Below are 16,414 nucleotides of genomic sequence, written 5' to 3'. Positions count from 1 at the left end.
CTTATTTTGGTAATTACAGCATCAGGTAACATCGACACCTAAAAATGTACAAGGCATATGCATAAAACCTCAGATCAAGGACACTTGTGAATAAGGACGTTGACAACTTTAACTTTATTATAATTTCGTAAGAAGAGGTTTTTGTTATACACATTGAAGGAGATACGACAACTATAAACCATTAATGAGGATGCAGTTATTTATAGCTACGCCATCAAAAAGGTCAGCATAACAACATGGGCCATCAAAACTATATCACAAAGTGGTCCTTCAAAATTTAAGAAAATATAATTCCAAAATGGAAATTAACTGGGTCATCAAAACCAATATAAGAATGGCCATTAAGTTTGTCAAGTTGTAAGTATCTTGTCTTGAAAAATGTAAAAGGTATGCTATACAAAAAATTGTAAAATCACACAAATACTGAACTCCGAGGAAAATTCAAAAAGGAAAGTCCCTAATCAAATGGAAATATCAAAAGCTCAAACACATCAAACGAAAGGATAACAACTGTCATATTTCTGACTTGGTACAGGCATATTCTTATGTAGAAAATGGTGGATTGAACCTGGTTTTATAGCTAGCTAAACATCTCACTTGTATGACAGTCGCACCAAATTCCAATTACAATTCACAGTAATCATACCGGAGAAAATAAAATAAATGCGAATTAAATAAAATGCTCCGCAGGGCGCAGCTTGATACGACCGCAGAGGTCGAACCCTGAACAGTTGGGGCAAGTATGGACACAACATTCAAGCTTGATACAGCTTTGCATTTGGATTGTGATTAAATATTTGACACAGCATAGGTTTCTAACACAGAATGAATGTGGTCTAAGAACTTAAAAGTTTTAAATTGGACATTCACCTATTATGGTCCAATATCCAAAATCTAAATACATGGTTAGATTCAGCATATCAAAGAACCCCAAGAATTCAATTTTTGATGAAATCAAACAAAGTTTAATTTTGGACCCTTTTGACCTCAATGTGGACAAAGTTGATAACGGGGCCCAAAAATCAAAAATCTAAATACATGGTTAGATTCAGCATATCAAAGAACCCCATATATTCAATTTTTGTTGAAATCAAACAAAGTTTAATTTTGGACCCCGATTTGGACCAACTTGAAAACTGGGCCCATAATAAAAAATCTAAATACATGTTCAGATTCAGCATATCAAAGAACCCTAAGAATTCAATTTTTGTTAAAATCAAACTAAGTTTAATTTTGGACCCTTAGGACCTTAATGTAGACCAATTTGAAAACGGAACCAAAAATTAAGAATCTAAATACACGGTTAGATTCGGCATATCAAAAAACCCCAATAATTCAATTTTTGATGAAATCAAACAAAGTTTAATTTTGGACCCTTTGGACCTCATTGTGGACCAATTTAAAAACGGAACCCAAATCAAAAAACTAAATACACGGTTAGATTCAGCATATTAAAGAACCCCAAGAATTCAAGAATAAAACCCCATTGAAATTGGTCAAGAAATAAGCAATTTATACTAAGTATCTTCTTTTGCACAAGGGTACTGTGCATTAAATATTTCTTGCTATTGCGCAATACTGTACAATTGACAATTTCTTGCTATTGCGCAATATTGTGCTATTGGATATTTCTTGCTATTCCGCAATACTGTGCAATTGAAGATTTCTTGCTATTGCGCAATACTGTGCAATTGAAGATTTCTTGCTATTGTGCAATACTGTGCAATTGAAAATTTCTTGCTATTGCACAATACTTATTATATAATAATTTACACATCCTGTTAGGTGTGTATCTCCTACCATATCATTATTAATTGCTTTTAAATATAAATCAGAAATAACCAACTTAAAATGGAAAATTTTAAAAGAAAATAAAAATAAAAAAAAAAAAATCCCCCCCCCAAATTTTTTGAACCCCCTTATGATTCATCACCCCCAAACTCAATTCCAGCCTTCCCTTTGTGGTATGGTACCTTGTAGTACAATTTCAGAGAGATCCATACACTTGAACACAAGTTATTGTCTGGAAACTAGGAAAATGTGTTTTTTGGCCCCTTTTTGGCCCCAAATTCCTAAACGTTTAGGGCAATTACCCCCAAACTCAAACCCATCTTTCCCTTTGTGATATGGAACATTGTAGTACAATTTCAGAAAGATCCATACACTTACACACAAGTTATTGTCCTGAAACTAGAAAAATGCTTGTTTTTTGCCCCTTTTTGGCCCCTAATTCCTAAAATATTGAGGCAATTACCTCCATCATCAATCCCAGCCTTCATTTTGTGGTATGGTACCTTGCAGTACAATTTCAGAGAGATCCATACACTTGAACACAAGTTATTGTCTGGAAACTAGAAAAATGCTTATTTTTGGCCCCTTTTTGGCCCCCAATTCCTAAACGTTTCAGCAATTACCCCCAAACTCAATTCCAGCTTTCCCTTTGTGATATGGAACCTTGTAGTACAATTTCAGAAAGATCCATACACTTACACACAAGTTATTGTCATGAAAATAGAAAAATGCTTGTTTTTTGCCCCTTTTTTGGCCCCTAATTCCTAAAATTTTGAGGCAATTACCCCCAAAATCAATCCCAGCATTCCTTTTGTGATATGGAACCTTGTGGTACAATGTCAGAGAGATCCATACACTAACACACAAGTTATGTCTGGAAGTTACAAAAATGCTTATTTTTTGCCCCTTTTTGGCCCCTAATTCCTTTACTGTTGGTACCATAACCCCCAAAATCAATCCCAACCTTCCTTTTGTGGTATTGAACCTTGTGGTAAAATTTCATAGAGATCCATTCACTTAAACTAAAGTTAGAGTGCGAAAACCAATGTGTCTTCGGACGACGCAGGACGACGACGACAACGACGACGACGACGCCAACGTCATACCAATATACGACCACAAAAATTTTTTTGCGGTCGTATAAAAAGTATGATTCATTGATTATCGAACGATTTTTCTCTGAAAGAGGCTATCTTGACCATGTGTATTCCGTTTGTTTTTGTTTTCTTTGTTTGTAAGTCTAATTTCTCAGAGGAGTCGATACTTATTGGTTGGTATTATCTGTTTTATCGTCTAGTTCTTTTTGCAATTTCTATTATCTTTATAAAGTAGAGTATTGAGGTTACCGTATGTATCATTTTTCTGGAGGAGATGCTTACCCTGTCAATGCACCCGGTTTCTTTCCTTTTGGAGTTCATGCGATAACCTCGGTTTTGTTTTTTCATCTTGATTTGTATCTTCTTTATAATAAAATTGAAAATGGAAATGGGGAATGTGTCAAAGAGAAAACAACCCATCCAAATAAAAAAAACAGCCCAATGCCACCAATGGGTCTTCAACAGTGAGAAAATTCCGCACCCGGAGGCGGGCTTCAGCTGGCCCCTAAACAAAAATATGTACTAGTTCAGTGAAAATGGACGTCACATTAAACTCCGAAACATATAAATGAACTAAAATTAAAAAAACATTCAAGACTAACAAAGACCAGAGGCTCCTGACTTGGGACAGGGGCAAAAATGCGGTGGGGTTAAACATATTTTGTGAGATCTCAACCCTCCCCCTATACCTCTAGCCAATGTAGAAAAAACAAACATGTATTTATGAGCTTTGAACATCGGTAGACTACTTACTGTTACCTTTAATCAATTAATCGTTGTTGATCATCTGAGTAACGGAATATTTGATACTATTTAAGTACATTCGACACGTGTTGTTGAAACAACCTTCATTTGTACACTATTGAGACCAAAAGATTGGGAATCAAAACCAAAATGGCTTAAAAAGAACTGGTAAAATAACAAAGGCCAACTTAGTCGGAGGGAGTTGCAATTTAGGACCAACACGTTAATTAATTTGACTAAAATGAATAAACACATATAATTTATATAAAAAATCAACAATAGTCATTTATTGCGTTTCTCGTTATGGTTTTCAAAAAAGACTAACTTACAGTGATACACAAATATACAATTGTAGAACATAATGTTCATTTACCCCATCGTTTAATAAAAAGGTATTTTCTCAAGAAAAACAAATATGACATATATATATATATATATAAGATAATGCGAACTGAAAATAAACAAACAATTTGTTTATTGATATATAAGGAAACAAATCATAGCATAAATTAAATTACCATAAGAAAATCTTATTTTGTTGTTTCTTGAGGAAAACCTGTACATTTATTTTTAATAACATTTTCCAATTTCTGTCAGAGAAGAAGAATATGTAATGAAATTCAATGCATTTATAATTGCGCATGTGTGCATTTAAAACAAAATTTGATTGGTTACGGTTATTTATCCATTGTACGGTGTAGCCCTTTCCCGAAACTCATTTCCGAATATTACTCTAAAATTATAAGTTAACTAATTTGGAAGTAGTATAAGTGTTTAGCACTTTTTCAAAAGAATGATTAATTTTCATTTTAGTTTTCGTGTTGCTCTGCTTTACCACAAACAAGTCAAATTCCCAAATAGTCAAATATCTCCCTTTCGATTCTAACTGAGATTTCTGATTCCGGAAATGATTTTCTAGAAATGTCTTTAATTGTACTGTTTTCAATTACAACCTAAACTCTGACTAGCTTCTAAATATGTAGATAACAACTACTGTAAAGTGTTAAGGGATACACAAATGTAAATACACTAAGTATGAAGAGCAAGTGAGAAACTGTAATGGCTCCTTACAGATAAATGTCGTTACAACTGAATGCGAAGATTAATAATACATGAAGACATTTGACGTAGCACAGTTTGCATAAATTAATATTATACTAATCATCAAAATCTGCGTTCAATCAAATCTGAAATTTCAAAAAAATACCAAAAACTTTGTATGAGTTTAAGAAATGTTCCTACCTTTTTTATTATTTTTCATAATTACTATATATATATTCTACATAAACTACTTGATTCATTTGATCATACTTTTTTGTAACATTTTGTTATTTTCTAATTGATCGATTCCAAATTGACAACGTGTAATATGTTTCATTTCATGTCGGTAAAATTTGGTTGATGAATTGTTGTACAACTCAGTTACTTGAATACTTAAATAATCTTGTGCTCGAATACTTAAATAATCTTGTGCTCGAATACTTAAATAAACTTGTGCTCGAATACTTAAATAAACTTGTGCTCGAATACTTAAAATGCGTTTGCTCGAATACTTAAATAATCTTGTGCTCGAATACTTAAATAATCTTGTGCTCGAATACTTAAAATGCGTTTGCTCGAATGCTGTAAAAGTTGGATGCCCAAATGCTCTTCATACTCATAATTATCTGACAACTAACTACATGTATATCATTGAGAAACATAAAGAGTTGATTATTACAAGGATAAAACATAATCAAAACTTGGAATTTGTTTCTTTGCTAATTCTAATTATTCTCGTTATCAACTTATAAATATATAATTTAACATTAAGGGATCTCTGCCTATCTTATATGGATAATATGAAATATCATCTCGTTTCTAGGGAAATATTTGAAAAGAGTTGCATTTTAATAACATATTTTTCTGATATTTTGAAAATACAAAAAAAATAAGTAAACAACAATTAAACTCATCATAGATACAAGGCTTAAAATTGTGTACGCCAGACACGCGTTTCGTCTATAAACGATTCATCATCGACGCTCGAATAAAAAAAAGTTGATATGGTCAAATGAATTACAAAATTAGACATTTGAATTGTGGGTATTTGTTTCCAGGTATTATCTGATTTAACGCACATTGAAGAATTCAGTTCATTTTTTTTAAACATAGAATGCTATTGGATTGATTTGCTATCTGTAAAATAATATATACTCAACAATAAAATATGTTAGCTGCGCGACAGTTTCTATTAAGATATCCTCGTGTGTAGTTTTTACTTTTATAGATTAATGTACTAAATGAAATGAAACAGGCATATTGGATGTTTGTTGAGGGTTGTGAATTTTGAAAATTAATGAATATGCAAAAGAAAATTAAATGAAAAGGTTTACATCTTTTAAAAATGAAACACATGACTTTTTTTTTCTAACTGAATATGTGACTGGTCGGGTTTGAATGTCTATTAAATGAAACGACACCAGAGCAAATTAAAAGATGTTGTAAGGCAGTTTCGATCTACGTTGTAGCACCTAATAATGATGAAAAAATACACATATATATATAAAATCAAATGTAAAAAACGCAAAATTAAAACCTGAGGAAATAATCAGTCATCTTGACTGGTGTGACAAATTAAATGAACTACAAAGCTTCGTTATAATTATTTATCAGTGATCTACATATTTTTGTAACTGTTACTATGCCAATTCTGCAAACCTAATTATTTTCAATTGTTAAAGTTTATCATTTACCGCCCATCATTTTTCCTGCAACAACATCAGTCATTGTAAGAATAAGTTGTATAGAAAAATTCACAAGTATAGAAATGAAGCAATGAAATTAAAGTATCATCGTTCATTGTTATAGGTTTATTAATGTCATTGATTCAAAATTGTCATAACTTAGGTCGATACAGCAACATATATGGTAACTGTGAGGACCACACAAAACGGTATATTCTATCTAATACATTAGTGGTTAATTTTATTGGTTACCTGCAACCAATTATTACTGAATGTTATGTTGCCATTCCAAGGTGTATTTTAATAAAATTGAGAATGGAAATGGGGAATGTGTCAAAGAGACAACTCGACCATAGAGCAGACAACAGCCGAAGGCCACCAATGGGTCTTCAATGCAGCGAGAAACTCCCGCACCCGGAGGCGTCCTTCAGCTGGCCCCTAAACAAATATGTATACTAGTTTAGTGATAATGGACGTCATACTAAACTCCAAATTATACACAAGAAACTAAAATTAAAAATGATACAAGACTAACAAAGGCCAAAGTTTTAAGTTTAAACAATGAATACCTTTTTTTTATTAATAAATAAGCAAATTTTAGTAGATTATCTGGAATTAACTGATTAAACATGTAAAAATGATATCTGAAACTTGTAAGAAACCCAATGATCCTTATTCTCTGCAGTTAGGTTTTCGGAATTGGCATACATTTTTAAAACAAAATTAAGTACTGTATCCTAATTAAGCTACATCTAACAAATAAAGAAAATTTAACGCAAAAGAAAATTGAATGAAAAGGTTTTCATCTTTTAAAAATGAAACACATGACATTTGTTTTTTTCTAATTGTGTTAAAATTCCCTCTGTACTCTTCTTATATTGAAGCAAATTTGGGTCCTTTAAATTTTGAATTTGAATAATATATTTTATGAAAATAAAATTACAACCGTGGAAAATGGACAATGCAGTATTCCAAACTCTATTGCAGAAAGTTTTTCTGACAACTGCAATATTTTTAATCTGAATTTTCTCTCAAACATTCGGATTTTTTTTGTTCGAAAAGTAATTTTACTATTTAAAAAGCATGTAAACGTATTTTTCTCCTATATTGCACTATTGTTTGCGGCAAGAAAATTCAGTTGTATCAAATTATTTTTCGAACTTTGAATTCGGATTACAAAACATACATGAAAGTTTCACATATGAAGTACATTATTTTGAGCAGTATCTTTCTATATATAAATTCAACATGTTATAGTACATACATAAAAATATACACATAATAGCACTATAAACATTTATGACGATGAACATTTGCGTCGATAGCGATGATAAATGAAAAGGTTTGTAAAAGTAAATGATATCTCCACTCTTCTTGCATCCGCCATTTTAAATGGCAGGCCATTTGGAAACGCTTTCGTATTCACGTAAATTCTCGTTAATAGGCAGTCCATTCTCGTTTATAAGGGCAGTACCAAATGTCAGGCTCCCGTATCCGTCATCCTATAATGTGAAATAATAATTCTAATTTTTCTACTGATAAACGTATAATTTAAGTAAAAGTTCTCGTTTCAGTCTTCTCGTGTAGGAAACACCGGATGTTCGGGAATGAGCTCTTCAGTCCGTGGAGGTAGGAACCTAAGAACACATAATTTCTCAGCTTGATACATCGCCTGATGACACAGGAGATACCGGTTTAACTTTTTCAGGAGATTTATTCTGTTCGTTTATTTCTTTTATTGCTTGTAGTTCTTTCTTTTCTTTCATTCTTCTATTTTGAAACCAAATTTTTATTTGTCGTTCAGTCAAACACAACATATGAGAAAGTTCTATTCGTCTTCGTCTCGTGAGGTACCTATTGAATTTGAATTCTTTTTCTAGTTCTAAAGTTTGAAACCTTGTATATGTTTGTCTGCCTCTTCTTCTCTGGTTTGAGTTTGGTCCTGAAGATAAAGAAATTGAATTTAAATTAATATTTTGATAGTTCAAACATTAGCATTACTTCTGCAGTGTTTTTGAGTTCACTCTTATTTTTTTTACCTAATTAATCCAATTGTTTTAACAAATTTAATATATCCGTGAACTCCCCATTAACAATTATTTCAACTTTAAAGCAATCAATGGGAGGAAACTCCTGATTGAAATAAAGTTTTTAAATTAAATTTTAAAGTAGTCATAGGATGTATGTGAACATTGAAGAATTCTTAACATAAAGGAGAAAGTTTAAGATAAAACGAGATTTATCAACGTCTTAATCCGAACTTTCTTGTAGCAATATCTGTGTCCGTTTCAGAAATCTATATTTGCCACTGGACGTAACACAAGCAACAATCAGTCTATCTTTAATAGTTTAGCATAGCCTTTCTCAGAAAGTCCTGTCGAAACATGTTAAAATCATAAATCAAAAGACAAGAAGTACTGATTTGCTATGATAAAGATCAATGTTAAGAAGAAGGTATACAGTTTTAGCGTTCTACTTACGTTTATGTAGAAATAAATTAGGATAGAGAGACCTCAAGTTTTTAAGACATTCATATAAACTATGTATTTCACAAAAATAATGAAATATCTGCTTCTAACATGTATTGGTTTATACTGCTGCGAATCAGAACTGTTTCTTTGTTAGTTTATTATTTCAGAGGTTACCTAATTCTTTGAAAAATATACTATAGCACTCCTTTTGTGGGGGAAAGGAGATATAGAACGATAAAGAAATTAGAAATATAAAATAATGAAAGTCAACCAGGAGCTCCTTTTGTCAGCTTCCTCCATTTTTGTTTTAACAAAAAACAAAACAAAATAAAGACAGAAGAGTTAAAGTTACAAATATTTGTTTATGGTTGCAAGTTAAAAATTTTCATAATCTTATAATTTTGGTCAAAATGGCTCCCAAACTTCACATCTGGAGCTAGCACATGTACACAATAAAGTTAAAAATATGATGGCAACAACAATGGTAACTAAAGGTCGAGAGGTACGAAAATATTATTAACCTTTCTTTATGATGGCCTCTAATTTTCAACACTAAAGTTCTTTTTAATTTTTCCACTATCAACAAATCAAAGATCAAAGGATCGAAAAATAATTATCTCAAATTATACCTTTACTTAAATCATTGATTGAATGTACGGACATACAGATGGAAAAACAAACCTTTAAAAAGATATATTTTCTTCTCTTTATTTTTCTTTTTGATTTGTGTATAAGTGTGCTTTAACTTTTTGTATTTAAAAAAAAATCGTGTCAGCAATCACACCGATTTCGTAAAAAACATTATTGAAGATTCCTCCAAAATTTAATGTGCGGAATTTCTCAGGGTGTAAATGGATATTTTCTCGTTTTTCTATTAACCTTATTAAACGCCGACTTGCAAGCAGGAATAGGACCACATCTTACATTTCTATTGGTGTGGCTCAAATTCAATAACCATGTTTTAATAAAAACCTAAGTATAATCATGGCTTTCATGATACAAAAAAAATAACATGCACCTTTTATTCGTAATAGTAAAGAGACGTATATTGCACTCATGCAGTTTAAATGATTCCAAAGGGTCTAACTGGTACCGACTATACCAATCTCAAATAATTAAAAACGAACTTAAAAAGCAAAGAATCGGGTCAATAAAAATAACATTTGTGCATTAAGTCAAAGAGTCAATTATATATAACAAAGGTCAAAAAGATCCCACTTTACTTACCTAAAATGACACCTATCAAATTTCACATTTAGCTTTGAAGTTTTATCAATAGATTTAACTTTGCAATTTTTTAAATTTGGTAATTCAGTCTTTCTTGACTAGAATTACATTGTGCAATCTAATACATGTATTATAACACTGTTTGATGTTATTCTTGACATTTGTTGAATAGTACCATGTACTTACAAATGCATGTCACATGCATGCAAATAAAATACTTATTACGAATGTTATAAATATAGCTCTCCATGTTTAAAGTATCCGTGTCTAAAGAGACTTGCATTTTACATATTGACGAAAACCGGCTGTTTACCTCAAAATGTCTTTTTGCTTTAAGTTGTGTCTTAAAGTTTTTGACTGAATGATGTATACCTCATATAAAAGGGGATGATGTGGTATGACAACAGTGAGACAACTATAAACCAGAGCTCAAATGAAGTTGATGTAAGCAATTATAGGCCACCGTATCTCTTTTTATTCACATTCCTATACATTATATACACAATATGTCAATATCTTCCATGTCTTGTCGATGCATGTTTTCATTTTTCTTTTTATACAATCGTTTTTATTTTTATTTAACATGCAGTGCTACTAGTTCACTTAAGATGAAATTTCAAAAATTGAGAAAAAAAACTGTGCCGCGGATAAAAAAGAAATATAATTAATTTATAAGATTCTTCATTTTAGACACAGGATATGATAGGCTGAAATAAACATACAGCTTGCTATGCGGTTTGGGTTTTGCTCATTGTTGAAGGCCGTACGGTGACCTATAGTTGTTAATTTCTACGCTATTTTGTCTCTGGTGGTAGAGTTGTCTAATGGCAATCATACCACATCTTCTTCTTTTTATATGAACTCCGTAGTTATACATGCAATGACAAAAACAAGAAAAAGCTGATAGTACAATTCAACAGTCACTGGTAAAAGCGTTTGTAAGCGCTGTTATAAGGAAGCTTTTTAGTATAGATCACTGAATTAAAAGACGACGAGTCTGATTAATGAACCCGACTGTTAAAATTTCATATAGTTATCCCAATATCTATTACATTATTTAATTATTTTTAAAAATAAGGACATGTGATATCATTGCCAATGAGACAACTATCCACCAGAGTCCAAATGACGTGGAAGTAAGCACCTATATGTTACAGAACGGCCTTCAGCGATAAGCAATAAAATGCTTCGCTGGGCGCAGCTTGATACGACCGCAGAGGTCGAACCCTGAACAGTTGGGGCAAGTATGGACACAACATTCAAGCTTGATACAGCTCTGAATTTGGATTGTGATTAAATATTTGACACAGCATAGGTTTCTGACACAGAAAGAATGTGGTCTAAGAACTCAAATTTTTTAATTTACCTATTATGGTCCAATGTCCAAAATCAAAATACATGGTTAGATTCAGCATATCAAAGAACCCCATATATTCAATTTTTGTTGAAATCAAACAAAGTTTAATTTTGGACCCCAACTTGGACAAACTTGAAAACTGGTCCCATAATCAAAAATCTAAACACATGTTTAGATTCAGCATATCAAAGTACCCCAAGAATTCAATTTTTGTTAAAAATCAAACTAAGTTTAATTTTGGACCCTTTGGACCTTAATGTAGACCAATTTAAAAAACGGGACCCAAAATTAAAAATCTAAAAACACGGTTAGATTTGGCATATCAAAGAACCCCAATAATTCAATTTTTGATGAAATCAAACAAAGTTTAATTTTGGACCCTTTTGACCTCAATATGAACCAATTTGATAGCAGGCCCACAAAATAAAAAATCTAAATACATGGTAAGATTCAGCATATCAAAGAACCCCATATATTCAATTTTTGTTGAAATCAAACAAAGTTTAATTTTGGACCCAAATTTGTACCAACTTGAAAACTGGGCCAAAAATCTAAAATCTAAATACATGTTTAGATTCAGCATATCAAAGAACCCCATATATTCAATTTTTGTTGAAATCAAACAAAGTTTAATTTTGGACCCCAACTTGGACCAACTTGAAAACTGGTCCCATAATCAAAAATCTAAACACATGTTTAGATTCAGCATATCAAAGAACCCCAAAAATTCAATTTTTGTTAAATCAAACTAAGTTTAATTTTGGACCCTTTGGACCTTAATGTAGACCAATTTAAAAAACGGGACCCAAAATTAAAAATCTAAATACACGGTTAGATTTGGCATATCAAAGAACCCCAATAATTAAATTTTTGATGAAATCAAACAAAGTTTAACTTTGGACCCTTTTGACCTCAATATGAACCAATTTGATAGCGGGCCCACAAATAAAAAATCTAAATACATGGTAAGATTCAGCATATCAAAGAACCCCATATATTCAATTTTTGTTGAAATCAAACAAAGTTTAATTTTGGACCCCAATTTGGACCAACTTGAAAACTGGGCCAAAAATCTAAAATCTAAATACATGTTTAGATTCAGCATATCAAAGAACCCCATATATTCAATTTTTGTTGAAATCAAACAAAGTTTAATTTTGGACCCCAACTTGGACCAACTTGAAAACTGGGCCCATAATCAAAAATCTAAACACATGTTTAGATTCAGCATATCAAAGAACCCCAAGAATTCAATTTTTGATGAAATCAAACAAAGTTTAATTTTGGACCCTTTTGACCTCAATGTGGACAAAGTTGATAACGGGGCCCAAAAATCAAAAATCTAAATACATGGTTAGATTCAGCATATCAAAAAACCCCATATATTCAATTTTTGTTGAAATCAAACAAAGTTTAATTTTGGACCCCGATTTGGACCAACTTGAAAACTGGGCCCATAATCAAAAATCTAAATACATGTTTAGATTCAGCATATCAAAGTACCCTAAAAATTCAATTTTTGTTAAAATCAAACTAAGTTTAATTTTGGACCCTTTTGACCTTAATGTAGACCAATTTGAAAACGGAACCAAAAATTAAGAATCTAAATACACGGTTAGATTCGGCATATCAAAGAACCCCAATAATTCAATTTTTGATGAAATCAAACAAAGTTAAATTTTGGACCCTTTGGACCTCAATGTGGACCAATTTAAAAACGGGGCCCAAAATCCAAAAACTTAATACACGGTTAGATTCAGCATATTAAAGAACCCCAAGAATTCAAGAATAAAACCCCATTGAAATTGATCAAGAAATAAGCAATTTATACGAAGTATCTTCTTTTGCACAATACTGTGCAATTGAATATTTCTTGCTATTGTGCAATACTGTACAATTGACAATTTCTTGCTATTGCGCAATATTGTGCTATTGGATATTTCTTGCTATTGCGCAATACTGTGCAATTGAAGATTTCTTGCTATTGCGCAATACTGTGCAATTGGAGATTTCTTGCAATTGTGCAATACTGTGCAATTGAAAATTTCTTGCTATTGCACAATACTTATTATATAATAATTTACACATCCTGTTTGGTGTGTATCTCCTACCATATCATTATTATTTGCTTTTAAATATTAATCAGAAATAACCAACTTAAAATGGAAAATTTTAAAAGAAAAAAAAAAGGAAAAAAAGAAAAAAAAAGAAAACCCCCCCCCCCCCCCCAAATTTTTTGAACCCCCTTATGATTCATCACCCCCAAACTCAATCCCAGCCTTCCCTTTGTGGTATGGTACCTTGCAGTACAATTTCAGAGAGATCCATACACTTGAACACAAGTTATTGTCTGGAAACTAGAAAAATGCTTATTTTTGGCCCCTTTTTGGCCCCCAATTCCTAAACGTTTCGGGCAATTACCCCCAAACTCAATTCCAGCTTTCCCTTTGTGATATGGAACCTTGTAGTACAATTTCAGAAATATCCAAACACTTACACACAAGTTATTGTCATGAAATAGGAAAAATGCTTCTTTTTTGCCCCTTTTTTGGCCCCTAATTCCTAAAATTTTGAGGCAATTACCCCCGAAATCAATTACAGCCTTCCCTTTGTGATATGGAACCTTGTGGTACAATGTCAGAGAGATCCATACACTTACACACAAGTTATTGTCTGGAAGTTACAAAAATGCTTATTTTTGGCCCCTTTTTGGCCCCTAATTCCTTAACTGTTGGTACCATAACCCCCAAAATCAATCCCCACCTTCCTTTCGTGGTATTGAACCTTATGGTAAAATTTCATGGAGATCCATTTACTTAAACTAAAGTTAGAGTGCGAAAACCAATGTGTCTTCGGACGACGCCGGACGACGCCAGACGACGACGACGACGACGACGACGACGACGACGACGACGCCAACGTCATACCAATATACGACCAAAAAATTTTCAATTTTTGCGGTCGTATAAAAAGCCATCCGTATAATCAGCTATAATAGGACTCAGCACGACAAAAAGTGAAACAATTCAATAAGAAAAAAATCAACGGCTTGATTTAAGACAAAACAATAAACGTGAAAATGTCAGACAATAACCAAGAACATAATATGTGTTATTATCTATAGTATGTAAAGAGGGGCTCATGGGATTGATATACACTAAACTATATATCTAAGATAAATATAAAAATTCTGTAAAATGTTTTTGCTTGCCTCTACGGTTCAAAGTAGTTCAATTTGTTGAGAATTTTGAACAGGGAGGTCTTTGAATGGCAGGAAATCACATCGTATTTCTTGGGTGTCAAATTAATAATCATATCACATATTATTATGAAAAATATAATTTATGCTTCATCGGAATACTTGATGAATTATTTACTAAGGAAAAAACGAAACCACTTTACCCATATACATAAATCACTCCGCCGCTACTGTTTGTATTGTCCCGCGACATTGTTTATAAAAATCATATTCCACTCCTCCAATCTAAATTTGAAAAGGTGGAAAATTTGACATGTAAATGTGTGAGGTATACGTCCATTAGATGCCATAAATAACGTATATGAACATTAGAACAATTTAGATAATGGCTGAAGCGATATTTTTACATTTATATTCACTCTATAAATTACATTACGAAAGAAAACATTATTTCTTTTTTTAACATAAACAGGTGTAAGGGATTCGAGTGTTCAAAATAAATTTGGTGACGTCTTCTAAATACATGTTTTTTTTTATAATATGGACTAAAGAACTCGATGATAATTTTTAAGCACAGTCCTTTGTTATACGGACAAGATGGGCGAAAATTTGAAACCTCGGATCCCACATACAATAATATCGGTATAGATCACCACCCAGAATGAACCAATCTTTGGGTAGATATGTAAAAATATTACGTATTTGGTGAAGTACGTTAATTATCACATAGAACAGCATCCAGATTAAAAACTTGGGCCATTGAGATTGCAAAAAAAAACTCAATTTAAACCCGTCTCGAAAAATTAGAAACCTTGTCAGTGGTTCAATACTATCATGTCATGTTGTAATTATGTTTTTTCTTTCTTTTGGAGAATTTAGGGTTGATGCCATCTTTGATAGCCCTCGTTAAAATTCCAAACTGTTTTAGAATAGGAAAGATTTAGAGCTTGACATATTATATAAACATATATCTCTTGTTGAAGACAGTATGTTGACGTCTAGATGTCTTTTTGCTTTTGTGTCGTTAGTTTGCTGTCGCATTGACGTATACCTTGCATCTCAGATATATCTAACACCAAGAGTTATATAACCATTGAAAGAAAGTTGAATAAATCAAAATTGAATGCATATTTTAGATAATAATTTCGACAGGAAACAAATGCATGTTTAATTCATAACACTAATTAAATATTCCATCTTAAAAGTCAAATTTGACCTAAATACACAATTTATAGGAGCACTCGATGACCTGCGATGACCTTCTATTTCTTCTGTGTGAAAAAAAACATCTTTCACGACCTTCAAATTAAAGAAAAGCCACTCGACTAAATTATATTTCCATTATGAATCTTGTTTAATTTTTGCTTCCATCAAAAGCCCACTTTAGATAACATATGAAACTTCTTCTTGGGATGAAGCCACACAGCTTAAGCAGTCGGACCGCCCTTAGCTTCAATGCATCTGGTTGTTAGATACCACAGGCAAGTAACAAACATTAACCTACAACGGCGTAGCTACTAATGGCCCATTTGAATGATTGGTGTACTCAGCTATTCACATTTTTATGTTACAAAATATGATAATGTTTTCACATGAGTGACTTGCTGCTTTTTTATGCTTATGATATCGTTTTATTTAGTTGAGTGAAAGATGTTATGATGGATTATTATCTAAGGTGAAATTGGTACATTTGCCAACACTAAATTTTTCACACGTGTTGTATATTATCTCTTGTCAGGTGAAGATATTTTCTAACATATCATGATGTCGGTATCTCTCTGTGTATTATATTTTAAAATAGC

The 16,414-nt window shown here is 32.1% G+C and overlaps 1 protein-coding gene across 1 annotated transcript in view; it reads right to left on the bottom strand.

Annotated features, from left to right (window-relative positions):
- Positions 1-3,878: 3,878 nt before the first annotated feature.
- LOC127729525 (homeobox protein Hox-B7-B-like) overlaps positions 3,879-16,414 on the bottom strand; it is a 35,047-nt gene continuing 22,511 nt past the window's right edge. The window contains exon 2 of the mRNA XM_052237362.1: positions 3,879-8,300. Coding sequence (XP_052093322.1) covers positions 8,014-8,300 — 287 coding nt within the window. The 3' untranslated portion in view covers positions 3,879-8,013. The remainder of the gene's footprint in view (positions 8,301-16,414) is intronic.

The sequence above is a fragment of the Mytilus californianus genome, unplaced genomic scaffold, assembly GCF_021869535.1.
Source record: "Mytilus californianus isolate M0D057914Y unplaced genomic scaffold, xbMytCali1.0.p SCAF_2, whole genome shotgun sequence".
Taxonomy (NCBI): Eukaryota; Metazoa; Mollusca; class Bivalvia; order Mytilida; family Mytilidae; genus Mytilus; species Mytilus californianus.
This window is presented reverse-complemented; position numbering and strand designations above follow the sequence as displayed.